The sequence below is a fragment of the Notamacropus eugenii genome, chromosome 1 (assembly GCF_028372415.1).
Source record: "Notamacropus eugenii isolate mMacEug1 chromosome 1, mMacEug1.pri_v2, whole genome shotgun sequence".
NCBI classification, from domain to species: Eukaryota; Metazoa; Chordata; class Mammalia; order Diprotodontia; family Macropodidae; genus Notamacropus; species Notamacropus eugenii.
In genome coordinates, this window is record NC_092872.1 from 77,707,044 (window position 1) to 77,724,681 (window position 17,638).

Genomic DNA, 17,638 nt, shown 5'->3' on the forward strand with positions numbered 1-17,638 from the left:
GAGAGGGGAGCCTTTAGGCAGGGAGTTGGATATTTGAATGTCTGAGTAGGTGGTAAGCTAGGAAGCTGAGTGTCTGGGAGCTAGGTGTCTGAATATATAAATGCTTCCTTTATCACATATTCATTTAAAACAGTAGTCATTGGTTGTTTTCCTTATCACCACTGGGATGGGGGAAGGAATAGGATCTCAGATAGGCTGGGAGATGGACCTTCCTTCCATCTGACTTCCTACTGACTTCCATAAGTCAGTAGGAACAAAGATCCCATTTTCCATCCTGGGGCAAAGACCAGGACAGAAAAGAACTGGTCAGCATTAGGTTTAAAAGGAACAAGAAGGAGAAAGTACCATGCAGGGCCTAGGTGGAAAGGAAAAGAGCTAAGGAAACATGACCTTATCTCTACAACCCCAGTAAGGGAGAAAGGGGAATAAGAATTCTGTGTTCTCTGTATCTCCAGAGACATGATTTGGTGATGGAAGCCGAAGGAGCTACCCAGAAAGCTGCCTGATGGGGAGGAGGGAACTCGATTAAAACCACCCACCTAAGATGCCATGACCTTGGTTAGGATACCCAGCCATTCTTCCCCATCTCACTGGGGTCAGGGCCTGGCCAGGAATTGGAGATAGCCTTCAAGCTCTGAGAAGAACCTCATGGTGAAGGCTTTGGCACTGTGCTGATGTGATGCATTCTGGGTAAACAGGGCAGAACCAGCCAGTAGGCAGGGCCAGTTGCACCTGGGGATGCAGATCAGTAACCAGCAGGTTTCCCCCTTTGGACAAGTGGTGGCAGGAGGAGGGGCATGGGGTCAGCTCAGGAAATGACTCTGGGCCTGCTGGGGTGAGTGCGGGGCTGGGGATTGGAGTGAAACATGCAAGAAAGGAAGGGCATTTTGGCTTGGGATGGTGTTTTCAGCCTCCCCTAAATTTCCGGTACTGACACAGAGTCCTTGCTTCCTTGCCTGGTTTCAGTTCCTCCCAGAGGGTGGTACTTGGGTTCACAGTCCTCTGCCTGGGTGTAGGCTCAGATTCTACCTTGATGTTCTAGTTTCTAAGATTTGGGTTTGCTGCCTCCATTTGTACCAGCACCTCCACCCTTGATGAGTGATTAGGGGCAGTAAAGCCCATTCTCTCTTTGTCTGATAGGCCAGAAAACCATTCTCCATGGCTTCCACTCCCCACCTCACCATATGAGCTAATATTTATAAATCTGTGCTTAGCACAGCGCCTGGAATGTCACAGTAGGTGCTTAGTAAAGGCTTGTATCTTTCCTTCCTTTCCTTCCTTCCTTCCTACTCTTGTTTCTTTCCTTTCCCCATGTCAACAACCCAAGTTGCCACAGAGACCACTTACTGAACTTTAAAAAGGCACTTGACTTAAAAAAAAAAAGAATATTCACTAGAGACAAGCCCTGCCCCCCCCCAAATACCCCAAAAGTACAAAAAGGAAGTTTCCATAGAAGACAAGTTTCAGGTTTCTCTGAGCCTTACCTAATGAAATCTGACCAGGGATGTTCTGGCTGACCCAGATGCTTGGCCCTGAATATGTTTGGCTCCTTCCATCCCAGAGTATGATGCCAGGTCCTGAATGGCAAAGGGGCAAGGCTTAGATTTCAGCTAGACCTAGAGGAGCAGTCATTTGAGGATCAGAGTGGAGAAGACCGGAAAGTACCAAGAGTCAAAAGGGCAGAGAGTTGATCTGGACTAAGGGGGGGAGGAATCCAGAATTGCTGAAGGTCCAGGCAGGGTCCAGGGTTTAGGAAGTCAGGCAGAAGGTAAAATAATAGTATTGGCCTAAATGATCTCCACTTTCAACTCTGAAATCCACCATAAACCCAAGCTAGAAGGCTGAGGAGCAAAATCTCAGAGACTCAAGCCAGAGAATCTGGGGAAAGGAAGGTCAGAATCTGGAAAGGAGATCTATGGGTAACAGGCACAAAGAATCAGTGGTAAGAACAGGGCTCTATTCTGAGCTCAAAACCTCCCAAACGAAGGGCCCACCATATAGGCTTCTTGCACAAAGCCAGAGCTTGTTGCAATGTAAACAAGTTTGGACAGAGGTGCTTTGGCTGGCCCATCTCCTTGGCACAGAGCAGATCTGGCTCATTTCAAAGGTTAAGACAAGTGGAAATGCCTGGCTGGCATGGGGAGAATGAGGCGGCAGGGAGCCAGGAAGCTCCTGATACCAATGCCTGCTTTCTCTCCCTGTTCAATCTGTCTTTAGGCTAGGCCAACTCATCCAAGCTTCAGCTAGGCACTAGTGCCTCAGTGGATCTAGACACTGCCCTTTGCTCTCACACCCAGCCTCTGCGTCCCTGACATCCTTGATATCAGATTGACAAGCAGCAGCTTGTCTCTTTCTCACCCCTTCTCTTAGCTTTTGGCCCTGACAACATGGCATCCTCTCCTTCCATTTACCAGCCCAAGACTGACCTCCTTTCAGGTCCTAAAATAGCAAGTTCTTCTTGACCTTCCTGTTTGGGCTCCTTTTTCTGGCCACTGGCTTCTTCTGACTCTCAGCTCATTGGCAAATATAGGGGTAAATATCCTGGGTCCCCCTTTCTGGGTCAGGTTCCCTGTCACCCGCACCTTATCTCTTTCCCAACTTTCTGCATATTTCCTAGGATGGATAGGATAGGCTGGGTAGGATCTTTGAAGTCATCTAGTCCAGGCTCTTCATTTTGGGGAAGACCCATGCTGTGCTAGATCTGGAGTAAGAAGAGATTTGGTTTCAAACCCTGGCTCTGGTACTTACCAGCTATGTGACCCAGAACCAAGCCACTTTCATGAATTTGTGTACATTATAGAAATCGGAACTAGCCTCAAGTGGCAGAACCTGCATTCGAATAAAGGTTCTCTCACACCAAGTCAGGGACAGCTAGGTGGTGCAAAAGAGAGCACTGGCCCTAGAGTCAAGAAGACTCATCTTCCTGAGTTCAAATCCGGCCTCAGACACTTTATTAGCCACGTGGCCCTGGGCAAGTCACTTAATCTGGTTTGTCTCAGTTTCTTCCTCTATACAGAGAAGGAGGAAATGAAGAACCACTCCAGCATCTCTGTCAAGAAAACCCCAAATGGACTCATAAGGAGTCAGACACAACTGAAACAACTGAACAACCACAAAAGACACTGTGACCTCTACACCATACTTCTCATCGATAGGTGCAATAACCACCTTTTGTGACTCTTCCCAAAGCAATTCCAATTTCAAGAAAACTGTGCTGTTATTGAGGCCTTGTAAAAGTAATATCCTGTATCAGACCATGTACTTCCATTGCTGATTCAAAAAATATAGTTCAAGTACATATCAACTCAGAATCAGCACTCTGCAACAAGATTTCCCAGACAATACATTAAAATACAGGGAGAAACTGAGGTCTGCAGTTAGTTACATGTACTTTTATCCGCAGGGACCCATCTCTTCCTGCCCACTACCCAGTTCCATTTGGCTTTGGGTCACATTCAGCTAAAGGCAAGTTAACAATCTCTGCCCCTCCCTGGTCTCCCATGGACTGACTATACCTCCCCATATTACCAGGCCCAGATGGTGAGGGACTAATGCCAGGACAGACATGGGTACAGGAAGGATCGATGCCAGGGTAGGGGGAGGTTTATGTCAGGGTGGAGGTGGCTGTCAGTACAGGCTGTGCCAGGAGGTGGGGCAGAGGGCCCAGCCACCCCAGGTGGCATCTGGGGAAAGGAAGTAACAGCAGTAGGGCTGAAGAGGTGCCAGTTACCCCCAGCACGGGGCAAGAAACGAAGCCAGTGGCATGCAGGGCCACAGCATGTGCCAGGGCAATCAACGGGTACAGGTGGCACATAGATGTGGGGGTGGCTGAGCCAGGCCAACATTCCCATAGACTCTGAGTGGGGCCTGAGGTCTGCTTGACAGATTTGGACACAGATAACAAGGTCTCTGCTTTATAAGGACAGACAGACAAATGAATAGACACAGAATGATTCCCTAGGTGGGAAAAGAAACAGCTGGTCATGCAGACTCAAAGCTGGTCAAAGCTGGCATGCAGGCGAAGAGAGCTCCAAAGTACAACACACTGGAGCTGCTGAAAGCCACTTCTAGGAGGCCCTCTCTGCCTCCTTCATTCCCCTCCCCAGCCTGTTCCTACCTTGTTCCTTTCCTCCATAATGGTTCAGAGACCTGAGGTGACTGAGACCCCCCCCCCCCCCAACCCCAGGGCATTTAGTTAGATTAGAGCTAAAAGGAACTTTGAAAACTATCTAATCCAACCACTTCATTTATAGATGTGAAAGAACAGGACACCCAGACATTAAGTATTTACCCCTAGCTCCCACTTTGGTGGCAGACTCAGGATTCATACTCAAGTTCCTTAACTCCAAATCTAGCACATTTTCCACTGTACCATGTTGCTTTACAAGGCAGAAAGGGAAGAAAAAGGAAGTGGGTCTTCAATTGCCAGGCAGGGGAGGTAGGAAGGCAGCTTGAGCCATAACAGCCATGTTCGCCTCCTATCCTTTCACTGTGCCTGGAGTGTCCTTGAGTGAGACCAAGGGGACTAGGTCCCCCACTGTGGAGACACCACGATGGGTTCTCTGATCTCTCTGTAATTATCTCATAAGTCCAAATCAGGTCTCCTCAAAAAGAGAGTGCCTCCTTGAGGCCAGAAAGCACATCTGCTTCTTTTTTCCTTTCCCACAGCCATGAAGGGAAGAAACACAGTGACGATGCCAATCTCCCTTTTCTCTCCAAATACGTATATTTACACCGAGGTTCAGAGCCCTAATGGTGGGGCCTGTTTTCTTCTTCTCAGCCAATTCTGTGCTCCATTCATTTGGGACAGGCCCTCTGTCCAGATCTATGAATTTTCAGAGTTGGAAGAGACGTGAGGGTGCATCTTCTCCAGTGTGCAGCTGAATGAGAATCACCTCTCCCTCCCCACCCTAACATATCCCACAAACACACAGCCAGCTTCTGCTGAATCACCTCGAGTGATGTGGAAACTTCTTACCCCCAGGGTGACCCATTCTATTTGGGGGCAGCTCAAATCGCTAGGAAACTTTTCCTTGTTTAATGGCCTAATCTATTTCTTTGCCACTCTAGCCACTGCTCCATGATCTATCCTTCAGTGTCACACAGAACCAGTCTACTTCCTCTCAAACAGTCCTTTAAATAATTAAATATCTGTCTTCCCTAAATCTTCTCTCCAGGCTGAACATTCCCAGTTCCTTCAATCAGTCTGCACATGGCAGCATCTCAAGGGCCTATCCTCTCCTGGTTACCTATCCCTGGGTACCCTGTGGTTTATCAGTGTCCTTCCTAAAATATGGCAGCCAGGGCTGGATCTAAGACTCCCCAAGTGTGTGATCAGGGTGCTGTTACCTCCCTAGTCCTGGCTTCTGCCTTTTAATCCCTGATTGTGACCTGAACTTTCTTATCTCGACAACTGTCCCCATCCCTGTCCTTATGCCTTGGATGCCCTCCTTCCTACTGTGAATTGTTGAAATCTTAATGCAAATACTACCTCCTCCAGGAGGCCTTTCTGTGTTTCCAGGAGACACCAGTTTTCTACCTCAGCCCTCACAAAGTACTTTATTCTACAGTTCTCCAATGCCTTTACTATGCAATATTATCTTTGTTGGTGTCACCTCTTCCTCAGCTGTAGATTTCAGGGGTCTGGGTTCTAAATCTGAAAACTAGATCTAAATTCTGTAGATTCTAGAGTGTGAATTCCACAAGACAAAGAATTGGGGTCTTATCTAAACTTTGTAGTTCACCCAGAATGTTCTGCACACAGGAGATGCTTGATAAACATTTGCTGAATGAATGACTGAATGACAGACTCTTTGCCGGGTGGTTGGCATTCTGTAGCATAAGAGGAAGAGAAGATTGTATTCTGGGGCATAAAGGAAACCGGGTGGCCCTGGTGCAGGAGACCTGATTTCCAGTTGAAACTCTGACGCTTATTAACCGTATGTCATTGCCCTCTCTGGGCATCAATTTCCACATCGGCAAATTAATTTTAATAATTAAGAATCATGTTTAATAATGCTTATGTTACCTGTCTCACAAGTCTGTGAGGAAAGTGCTTTGTTAAAAAAAGAAAAAACACTATGTAAATACAAAATGTTAGCAGTAATAACAGAGGAATCTAGAGGCGGGGACATAGGTTTAGAAGGGTCCAACTCCATGGCCTTCACAGCCAGCTCAGTTCTTAGCACCTCTTGGGTTCTCTTTATCAAAGTCAACATGACCACCTGTGAATCTGTGGGAAGGTGGCCCTCCTAAAAAGAAATTGCATTTACTGTGTGAGGGAGCAATCTGGTGTGAGGAATGTTTGTGAGTTACCAAGGATCTAGAATTTGGGGGCTTTTTAGCTGTAGTTTAAAAAGAAAGAGGCTGGATGCTGCGGGTTCTAGAAATCCTGTCACAGGAAGAACAGCTGAAGGAACTAAGGACGTTTAGTATGGAGAAGAGAGGTGACATCCATCTTCAGACACAGGAAAGTCATGAAAAGAATGTTGAATTTGTAGTTGGGATATCTGGGTTCAAATCCTGGCTCTGCTCCCCACTGTGTGACCTCTGGGCCAGAGTTTCCTCACCTACAAAAATGGGCATTCAATCAGATGATCTCTAAGATCCCATGGGATTGAAATCCGATGGTCCTACTTTGCTGTCATGAGAAAAAAGGATTAGACTCATGCTATGTGTTGTCCAAGAAAGTAGGACTTGGACCAGTGAACACAGTAACAGGATAAGGCATTTATGAATTGGAAGCAAGATAGGAAACTTGTGCAGCCAGCACACAGGGGCCTTTGAGCTTTCCCTGTGACAATCTGACTTGATTTGCCTAAGGCTTAACCTAACCTTGGATAATCTCTGAGGGTCCCTTGCACTCCTGCAAATCCATAGTTATGATCCTTCATAGTATCACAAGATTTAGAGTCAAATGAACATCACTAGAGGACAACTAGAATGCTGAAGGGCCTCAGGATAATCTCGTATAAGGATTGGTCAGAAAAACTGGGTATATTTCACTTGGAGAAAACTGGGAGGGATATAAAACCTGTCTTCAGGATTTGAAGGGTGGAATGAAAGAGCAATTAGATTTGTTGTATTTGGCCGCAGCAGCAGAACTAGTAACAATGGACAAAAGTTGAGAAGAGGGAGATTTAGGTTTGATAGAAGGAAAAAAACCTTCTAATAATTAGAGCTATTGTTCCAAGGTACTGTAGAATGGGTTGCCCTGACAGGTGATGAATTACCGCTTGTGGCTGACAACTTGGGTTATGGTAGAGATTTTTTTTTCAGGTATGAACTAGACTAGACAGGCACTGAGGGCCTTTCCAACTTAAAAATTTGGTTATTTTGTGATTTAGAGCTTGCAGAACCTCAGAGATCATTTGGTCCAACTTTGTTATTGTACAAAGGGCAACCACAAAGATGGTGGTCATCTAGAGCAACCCCCTCATTTTACAGGTGAGGAAACTGAGGCCCAGTGAGGTTAAGAGACTAATTAAGGTTACACAAGGAGTAAGAAGCAGAGGTCCTCTGTGTCTAGGTCCAACCTGCCAACGTTGGACTTGATTCCAAATCCAGTGTTCTTTCTGCTGAAGCTTAATAATGCTGAATACTTAATCATACTGAAGCTTGATACTGTGCCAGAAGCAATAGTATTTCTTGGGATTAAAAATGTACGCATTAAAAAGAAGGTTTAAAATCATTTTTCATTGCTCACCACTTTACCCTTCCATGCCTGATGCCTCCTGAGGTTTCTTTTTAAAAAGCTCTCCACAGAAGCTGAATGTATGTTTTCTTCCCTCAAAATATTTCTCTGTATCTAGTAAAAGCACACAGGAGTCTTCTACCAACCAGATGTCAGTAAATGTTTGTTGTTGTCTTATATTAGAGGTAGCAGTGATGGTGATAACTATTTGGAGAGGCAAAGAAGCTTTCTCCCACAGAAACATATCAAATAATCAATAAGCATTTATTAAATACTTACTATTACTTGAAGAGCTTATCCTAGCACAAATAGGATAAGCAAAGCTAACAGATGAGGAAAAGGGTGCTCCAGAAGCAGAGGTTCAAATACTACTATCTTTGTGACTCTGGACGAGTTACTTCACCACTACTGGAGTACGTGACCACTGAGATCCCTTCTCAACTCTAGATCCGTGATCAACTATGATCTCTGACAAGTGTCTGACAGTCAAGACATATAGGGAACTGACTCATTTATAAGACTAAAAGCCCAACAGATGAGTGTCAAAGGATATGAACATACCATTCTCAAAAAGATTAATTCCAACTATTAACAAACAACCACAGGAGAGAATGCATCCAATCACTAATAACGTGAAATGAAAAATTAGAACAAGTATGAGGTTTCACCTCATATCCCGCAAATTGTCAAACATGATTAAAGATGGAAATGTTGGAAGGGTTAGAGAAAAGACAGGCTTACTCATACAGTTTTGGTGGAGCTGTGAGTTGGTCTGACGATTCTGGAGAGCAGTTTGGAATTTTGCTAAGAAAATAACCAAAATCTCCATACCCTTTGACCCCAAGATCTCACTACTGGGGCACTTATCCCAAGAAGGTCAATAATTTAAATTTCAAAAAAAGAAAGGTCCCATATGTAACAAAATATTTATAAGAGCATATATTGTAATAGTAAAGAACTGGAAACAAATGTGATGCTCATCAATTGGGGAACAGTTAAAAAAGGTGTGGCACATAAAGATAATGGAATCTTATTGTGATATAAGAAACAGTGACTATGCTAAATACAGAGAAGCATAGGAAGACTTACATGAACTGATGAAAAGTAACTAGAAACAGGAAAACAATATACATAATGACTTCAACAGCATAAATGAAAACAACAGCAGAACAAATGAAACCGAATGCTGTGAAATTATAATGACTAATCTTGGCCCTCAGGAAAGAGCTATGAGAATGGACCTCCCTTTTTTCTTTGTAAGTGGGGGGAACTGCAGGTAGGGAGCACTACAGTTAATGTCGAACTTGGCCGATGTATTGATTAGTTTTGCCTAGCTGGTTTCCCCCTCCTCCCCCACTTTTATTCATTGTAATAAGGGAGAGCTCTCCAGGAGGGGGAGAAGGGGCATACTGGGAAAAATATAGGTGATAGAAAAACCAATATGTCAATATTTTTAAGTAAAGTAATCCAACGTTCCTCCCCTATACCCTCGCCTACCTCCTCGATTTATTCTGAGCTACAACTGGAGCTGCCAAGAACTGCCAAGTAAAGTCAGCCTGTTAAGTTCCTCTACTTGACGCTTTGTTGACGGCTATCAAAGTACTTTGTCCTCCACTAGAAAACCAGAAACACAATTACCAGGCGTCCCAGGCCGTTTACAAGGAGCTCCCAAATATAATCTCTTAAAGAATTGCCATGAGAACAGCCACAGAGCAGTAGGTCTAACAAGGGATATGCCTCATATGTGGGACACCCCTAGAAATTTCTAAACTAAAGGAGGGGAGAGAATAAGCATTTACTTTTCATTTATATTTAATAAGTACTTACTAAATGCTAAGCATTTTACAAATATCATCTGATTGGATCTTCACAGCAGTCTTTCCAGTGCTATCTTTATTTTACACTTGAGGAAACTGAGGCAAACAGAGGTTAAGTGACTTGCCCAGAGCCACAGAGCTAATAAGTGTCTGGGTTTGAACTCAGGTCTTCCTAACTGCAGTCCCTCTGCTCTATCTACTGTTGCTAGGTGGTACAGTGGATAGAGCAATGAGCTAGGAGTCAAGAAGGCCTAAGTTCAAATCCAGCCTCAGACATTTACCAGTTGTTTGACCTTGGGCAAGTCTCTTAGCCTCTGTTTGCCTAGGAGGCAGCTAGCTAGGTGGTACAGTGGACAGAGTGCTAGACCTAGAGACAGTAAGACATGAGTTCAAATCCAGCCTTAGACACTCACTAACTAACACTGGACAAGTCATTCAACCTCTGCTTGCCTTAATCCACTAGAGAAGGAAATGGCAAACCACTCCAGTATCTTTGCCAAGAAAACCCCATGAACAGTATGGTCCATGGGGTCACAAAGAGTCAGACACAACTGAACAACAACAATTCATTGCACAGCTTCTTCCAAGGAGTGTAACATCATACTGAATCACAAAAATCACATTACCTTAGAGTTAGGAGAAGACCTTAGTATGTAACCCAATCTCTCCCCTCCCACACACAAGAATCCCTTCCCTGAGAACCAGTGGAGTAGGGAGAAAGATGCACTGGAATGCAAAGGCATCTGCAGAATGAGGGGTGGGCTTAGAATGATCAATCTCTAAGGTTTCTTGCAATTCTGAAGTCCTGTGATGCTGAGCACTAGTCCCAGCTCTACTCCTTACTTGGGTAACTCGCTTAACTTCCCAAACCACAGTAAAAGAGGAATAATAAATTTTCATTCTCCAGGCCAATGGCTCCACTGACTTCACAAGCTTTTTTGTAAGACTCAAATGAACCAGTGTTCCTAAAAGGCTCTGTATTTATAAAGGGTATGTAAGTGAAGCTATCATACAAATCAATATTTCAGGACTGTCTTTTTTCACAAAAAGGAAAATGTGTACAGTTTTCCAGATGAAAACAAAAAGATACATGATTTTCTTAGGAAATTATTGGTCCAAAATCCTTGATGGATAGTCATCAGACTTTTACTTAAAAATCACTAGTGATGGGCTGGTTCCTCATGAAGTGTCACTTTTCCACTGGAAATGGCTATAATTATTAACTGGTTCTTCCTTATCCTGAGCCCAAATCTGCCTCCCTGTGACTTCCATGGGCTAATTCTAGTTTTGCCCTTTTCTATGACAGCCCTTTCAAGTATGTGAAGCTCTCACGTTCTCTACATCTTATATTCTACAGACTAAACATCCCATGCTACTTCACAAGTATGTGGAGCAGAGAAATGTAGGGACTCTCTTGACCTCCATAAGGCAAGGTTTTAACCCAAGAGCCTCAATCTCTAAGGGCAGAATTATAGACCAGAAGGAGGAAGGCCTCAGACACTTACTAGCTCTGCCACCCTGGACAAGTCATTTAACCCAATTTGCCTCAGTTTCCTCATCTGTAACATGAACTGAAGAAGGAAAGAGCAAACCACTGCAGTCTTTGCCAAGAAAATTCCAAATGGAGTCACAAGGAGTTGGACGTGGTTGAGCAACACTGAGCTGAACTATTACCACTCCCGGTGTTCTTCATATTTCAGGGCCTTTTCCATACATTTCCTGGGATGACCCTCTTTATTTCTAGACAGGTGTATCTCCATATCCCCAATACCTACCATAATATCTTACACTTAAAAAATGCTTGTTGATACTATCGTAAAAAGGAATCATTACGTGATCCCATTGGGCCCTCCATCCCTAGTTGGGCATCTATAGTTCTCTATAACGAAGGATCTAAGAAGCCAATCTTCCCCAACCCTCTCCTCCCAACAGTGCCTAGTTTTCCTCTTCAAGGATCCCCTCCCTTGTGCCCCAGCTACAGAGGGGAAGGTGTATCAGCCCAAGGTCAAGTTGATAATAAATCTCAGAGCTAAGACTGCCTCCAAGCCCAGTGTTTTTTTCCATCATACCATTCATTCTGATCTCTCTGCCTCCATAGCATGGAAGGTTAGCCTAGCTCCACTGCCCCATAGCCCCTGCCCCACCCAAGGCCTCAGGATGGCTTCTCCTTCCCCTCTTTGTGGTAAAGTACCTATAGCTACCCTATCTCAGGCAGGCAGCAGGAGTTCCTTCCTCTTGGGAAGAAGGATGTGGTCCAGATTCCACCCATCCTTGGCAGGGGACTGGGGGGTGAGGAGTGGGGGGGGGGGGTGTACCTCAGGAAGAGAGACAGAAAATCACAGCACTTCTAAGCGGAAGAAAAGTGAGAGGCCATCTGGTCTAGTCCAGCCCTGATCCAGGAGACCCTCTACAGCTTATTCAGCTACAGTTAGTGGAGGGGTCCCTTTGGTTGGGAGGCCTCTGATCAGTCTGAGACCAGCATTTTTCTACCCAGTTCTCCTATTCCTGTCCCCCAAAATGATTGGATTCTCTTTAGTTCCTGTCTATTCGCAGTCCAGGGATGAGGTCTGTTCCCCAGGCTGTCCCTCAAACAAGTCAAACAAGTCCCCTCTTCTTCCCAGTGACAGGCCTGGGTTCCCACAGGAGGTACTTGTTCCCCGGACCCTGACCATTAAAGTCTCTGATGACGGTGCCAGGCATCCTCCTTAGCCATTAACACATTTCTCCTGGTGGTTTAATAGTATATCTCAGCAGTCACATGGTTGTCCTTCCCACGTTGAGTCTAAATGGACTAAGTCGAAATCTCAGTGTGATTTCTTGTAGGCCTTGTTTAGCAGCCATTCTGTTAAGACCTTCCCATCCTTCCTGTTGCTTGGTCTTGGAGTCAAAAGAATTGAGCTCAAGTCCTGGTTCTGATACAAACCATGAAAAGCCAAGCAAATCACAACTCTTGGGCCTCAGTTTACTCATCTGCAAAATGGGGATAACACGATACTACATACTGTACAGGGCTGATATGAGAAAAAGTGCTTTACAAACTTTGAAGAACTATAAAAATATGGGCTGTTTTTTCTTCCCAGGAAACAGGCTAAGTCGGTGATGCTACGATGTCTTCTTCCTAAGGAAGCTACTAGGTGGAGGAGTAACTCAGACTTCCCTTCTCTGTCCTGTCTGGGTTGCTCCCAAAGGGATGTCTTGTCTGTCAGAGCAAGAGTGGTTGTACACCCAGCCTCCACCAAAGCCCCCAAAATACTAATCAATCCTCCATTCTTAAAACTATCTCTAAGTCATTTAACAGGGGCTATAGTCAAATAAGCCAGAAAGCTCCAAGGGCTATCATCTTGGGACCTACCTGTGCCATGTAGTCTAATCCAGTACGTGTAGAAGAAATGAGTGAATGAATGACTGTCTCAGGCTATCCTAGTGGCTTCAGCATGGGGGCTCAGCTTAGATGGAGAAGCTCCAAGGCCTCCTGTCACTTCTCTCTCCACCCCCCCTCACCTCCTCACCCCTCTGTGTGATTTATTACAGGAGAAGAAGGGGCAGGAGGTGAAGAGAGGCCCAGAGGTAGAGGTCGCCAAACTGGACAAACTGCTAAACCTCGTGAGGGAAGTGAAGAGTTGATCTAAACTGTCCCCAGATGGCAGCACCCCACTTCCTGACCTGGCCCAGACAGAACGCTCCATGCCTCAGAGCAGGCACCAACCCCAGACAACCCCTTCCCCTAACCCCTTCCCCTAGCCACCCCAGACATACCCTCCCCTCCCTCAGTGTTAATGCCCACACAACAGGCAGTGATCATATGACACACACCTCCAACCCCAGATCCTGAGCAATACCAGTGGTCTTTCTCCGGAGCTGAGGGAACAAGAGATCCCTGCAGATGTGCCTGTGGGGGTTGTTAATTACCCCCTCTCTTATGGATATACAAAACATTACAGGCCACTGACCCAGTAACCCTCAACACCCTCTTAGACAAATAAACAGGTCTCAGAGTTTACCTATCTAGTTCCAGAGTTCTTTGCCTGGCCCAGACATAGACACTGTGAGAGATGGCTGAACCACAATGCAGTTTATTGTTCTGTAAAAACAGCAGTGGAACCCTGGCAGAGGGCACAGATGTACCCTCCTGGGTTATTGCAATGGCTTTGCCCAGGCTGGTCTGCCCACCCACCAAACACACACATGATCAGGACTGGGGTGGGATGGCACAACTCCCTGCCTGCCCCATGAACTCTAGTGCAGGGGTTCCCTGACTTCACCAACTTCAGGACCCAGAAGCAATTCTCAAGTACTCCCATTCTCCCCAGTAGGGAATAACTTGGCTTCTGTCCCATCCATTCCCAGGGGCCAACTCTGTCTGGTCTGGCCAACTCCTATCCTTCCTGCTCCACAGAGTAGACAGCCTTACCCCAGTCCCCTCCATTTCTTCCACCTTTTGCCTCTAGTCCAGAACACGGGCTTACTCAGGCCCCAACCCAGGAGGCATCAGCCCCATGAGGGGAGCAGACCTGGGAAGAGGGAAGTAGAGGATGTCCTTGACCTCCCAGGGGCCAGTCCATGGCTCATGGGAGACAGATAGAGTGAACAGGAAGGTCCCTCCTTTCCCTTTGTCCTTCTAGGTCCATGGGATCCTCCTTCCATGGGGACTCAGCAGTCTGGGCAGGTTAGGTGATCCCAGGATGTCAGATGTTAGGGCTGCAGTAGATGGCTGCCTTCATGTCTAGGCTGTGTTTGCTGAAGTTGCTGGGGTTCCTGGGGTTGCTGCGGTTCCTGGGGTTGCTGAGACTGCTGGGAGGTGGGCACCTTCTCAGCACCAGTACACACTGGGTGTACCCGGCAGGCCCGGCACACAATGGTACAGAGCAGCAGAAGCAAGAGGGCAGCAACACCATTGAAGGAGATGGCGATGATGGCCCCAGTGGAGAGTCCCGCCCCCATCGCAGGACAGGGCTTCCCTTCACCCCCCACATGCCACCATGGGCAGCTCAACCCCTGGGCCCCAGCCCATCCCTGGGGGACTTGGCAGGAAAGACGGAGGCACTGGCAAGAGGGCCTGTGGCAGCCGGAACCCAGGTATCCAGGGAGCAGAGAAGTGCTGTCCCTCGATGGATGTCCCACTCACTGCTGAGAAGTTTTCACCTTGGCCCGGGGCTGGAGGCAGAATAGAAATCTCATTAGCCAAGTAGACCCCTGGACTGGGCTTGGGATGGGGAATATTTCACCAGTAGGACTCTGAGGTCCCCTTGCCTGTCACTAACTTCTGCCACTGGCCATCTCTTTCTGCCATATGGGGGAAGTGTATTTACCCTGGAAGGAGAGCAATGTGGGGAAGATACACTTTTGCTACAGAGAGGTCCCTTCCTCAGCTAAGTTCAAAGTAAAGGACATGGGTCCTCAGGGTTCTAGGTCTGAACTGGGTTCAAACCCTAGCTCTGTTACTATGGGATCTCGGGGCAAGTCATTTCCCTAAATTTCGTCCTTTTTCAATGAGGTTGAACCAGATCTCTATGGTCTTTCTAGCTATAAATCTTAAAATCCTATCATAAATTTCTTTTTTGAAAGTTGGTACAAAAGCAAATTTGGAAGTTCTGGGGTCTGTCCTCATAATTGAGTATGGAGATACAGGAGTTATCTGGCCCTGACCACTACTTGTCAGGCACGCAGCATCAATCTCTGTGGCTATACGGAAGCCAGCCCTAACCTAGAGCAGGGGTGCTCTGAGAGCAGAAAGCTTGTCTCCCAGACAAGACAGGGACAGCCCATGGAGTCTAGACCCAGAGTTCAGGGCCCTATTTCTGTCCTATGTCTTAGCCACTTGTGGTACTGAGGCTACAGGTAGGCCCTAGAACCAGGCAACAGATGGTGGGAAGCAGTGATTCTATTTCGGGCTAAAGGACAACATTCAATTTTCCCATCCTGAGGCCTCTCTGCCTTGCTGGGCCACCACCAGTTTGGCCTTCGTCCCCCTCCCCCAGCCTTAGTAATCCAGGCTACTGAGTTGGGGGAAGGGGGGTTCCTGCCAAGCTGCTCCCAGGGGATGGGGTGACTCCCAATCAAAGAAGACTGGCGTGAAAGTAGTAAGAAAATCACCTTGCATGGACCTCTAGGTGACATTTACGGGGGGGGGGGAACTAGAGCCAGGGATCTCCACCCCCCTCCAGGGGCCTCTCCTTCAGAGTTCCCAACACTCCGACTTCAGCATTGGGGGATGGGAGGGGGACAGGCAGGAAAAGAATCGAGTCTCTCCCCAAGAGTGGGTTGGTTGGACCCGTGCACGGCTATGTACGGGGATACGTCCCCCTCCGATCTGGGGGGGGCTGGGTGGAGCAGGGAGAGGGAAGCAGAGGCCAGAGGACCTCGCCGGGCTTGAGGACGGCAGCTCCCAGGGACAGGAGCTGCCTGCCCCGAGCACCCCGGGGGGAGGGGGCAGGAAGGGACGGCAGCGGGGGTCCGCTCACGAGCACCCTTCCCCCCACCCCTGCCCCAGCCCGGGGAGGCCCCACGCCGGGCACGCGTGGGGGGGGGGGGCTCGGGCGCGGTGACAAAGCTGGGGGATCGGTCCCCTCCCCCACACTCAGATGCCCACCAGACGTGTCCTTCCTACCTCCGCATCCTCCCTCGGGGTCCGGCCCGGCTCCAGCCTTGGCCCAGGCCCGCAGGAGGCGGCGGGCGTGGGGGGAGGGCGGCCCGAGGGGCGGCCCACGGGGGGCGCACGCAGACCCACGCCAGGAAACTTTGCAGGGGTCAGCGCGGGGAGCGCGCGGCGGGGCCGGTACCTGGGTCCCGAGCGCGGCGGCCCCGAGGCCGGGGCCGGGGCTCCAGGGATGCGCCGCTCCGGGGCCGCCGCGGGGGCCCTCCCGCGGGCGGCGGCTCGTCCTCCTCCGGCTGCGGGTGCGGGCGCCGCACGCTCCGGGGCCTCGCCTGGCGGGGGGCTGCCCCGGCCCGGGCCCCCCGGCGGAGCCTCGGCCGCGCTGCGCCTCCCGGAGCCCGGGGCCGGCGAGCCGGACTGCGGGCGCTCGAGCTCCGGCCACGGCCGCGCTCCGGCTCCGGCGGCTGCAAAACAGCAACGAGCCCCGCCCCCAGTCGCCTGGCCCGGCCCGGCCCGGGCTCTGGAGCCGGGTAGCGGCCCCCCACGCGCGCGCGCGCGTCGCCGTTGCCGCCGCCGCCTCGCCATTGGCCGAGACGCACGGGGGGCCTTCTCCATTGGCCAAGCTCTGGGGCCGGAGGCCGCCCCCTAAGCCCCGCCTCCCGCCCGCCCCACCTGAGCCCCGCCCCCTCGGCTGGAGTCCGGAGCGCTGCGCCGGGGACCAGGCTCGGGAGGGCGGGGGAGGGTGAATGATGGAGCGGTCAGGCGGGGCTCGGATGCACCTTCCCCCGCGGGAAGCTGATCCCGCTGCTGCTTCCCATCCGAGGGGCCCGGGAGAGGCCCGCACCCACCCATGCGAGAAAAGTCGCGGGAGGGCTCTGGGGGATGGGCACGGGCTGCCAGGGATTGCCAAAGACTTGGCTGTTTCCCTCCTGGGGGCCAAGACTGTCTCAGCCCCCCACTCGCCCCCCATGGTGGGAGGAATCAGCTCCACGAAACAGGCACGTCCTGACTGCCCTTGGGAGGGGAGAGGAGATGAGCCCTTGAGGGCAAGGAGCTCAGTCTTGGGGGATGCCCCTCAGCCAGAAAGAGCCCAGAGAAATATCATCCTGCGCTAGAATGGGTGGCGTGCCCCCTAGGCTGGAAAAGTTCAGTTAGGTTTAACAGGGAAAAAGCAGTTGTCAAAAAAGAACTGGGACGAACCTTGGGAGTAAGGTATCGTCATCTTAAGGTCCCCGACAGCTAGACTCTAAATCTAGGGAGTGGACTTTAAAATGTTCAGAGAAAGGCTAAGTAAAGATCTAGTGACTTAAGATTCTGCAGGAAAAATGGCCTAAAGAAAATGGGAAATTTTCAAGAGCAAAGTGACGGCATAAATAAGTGATTCCAATGAATTAAAGGGGGGGGGGATTTCTGATAAGATGCGTATCATTTCACAGGGAATTCAGTGACCAACAAATTTGACAATCAGTTTTATAGAGGATGGAAGCAGTGGCAAATTATTGAGGATGAAGGCAGACAAGTCCTGAGAATCAGGAA

The 17,638-nt window shown here is 48.8% G+C and overlaps 2 protein-coding genes across 4 annotated transcripts in view; one reads left to right on the forward strand and one right to left on the reverse strand.

Annotated features, from left to right (window-relative positions):
• The window catches only part of DNAI1 (dynein axonemal intermediate chain 1), a 276,867-nt gene extending 263,357 nt beyond the window's left edge, over window positions 1-13,510 (forward strand). For 2 of the 3 annotated variants that reach the window (XM_072606216.1, XM_072606235.1), the window contains one exon: window positions 13,042-13,510. In XM_072606216.1, coding sequence (XP_072462317.1) covers window positions 13,042-13,134 — 93 coding nt within the window. In that variant the 3' untranslated portion in view covers window positions 13,135-13,510. Of the gene's footprint in view, window positions 1-3,403; window positions 4,169-13,041 lie in introns of those variants that run through there. The other variant, XM_072606224.1, reaches the window with a different exon arrangement.
• Window positions 13,511-13,567: 57 nt separating this feature from the next.
• LOC140504034 (uncharacterized) lies at window positions 13,568-17,324 on the reverse strand. Its single transcript, XM_072608568.1, has 3 exons — window positions 17,303-17,324; window positions 16,118-17,116; window positions 13,568-14,664 (listed from the first exon to the last, which is right to left on the reverse strand). Exons 1-3 carry the CDS (start codon window positions 17,322-17,324, stop codon window positions 14,471-14,473), a joined length of 1,215 nt encoding a protein of 404 aa, XP_072464669.1. The 3' UTR covers window positions 13,568-14,470.
• Between the last annotated feature and the right edge of the window lie 314 nt (window positions 17,325-17,638).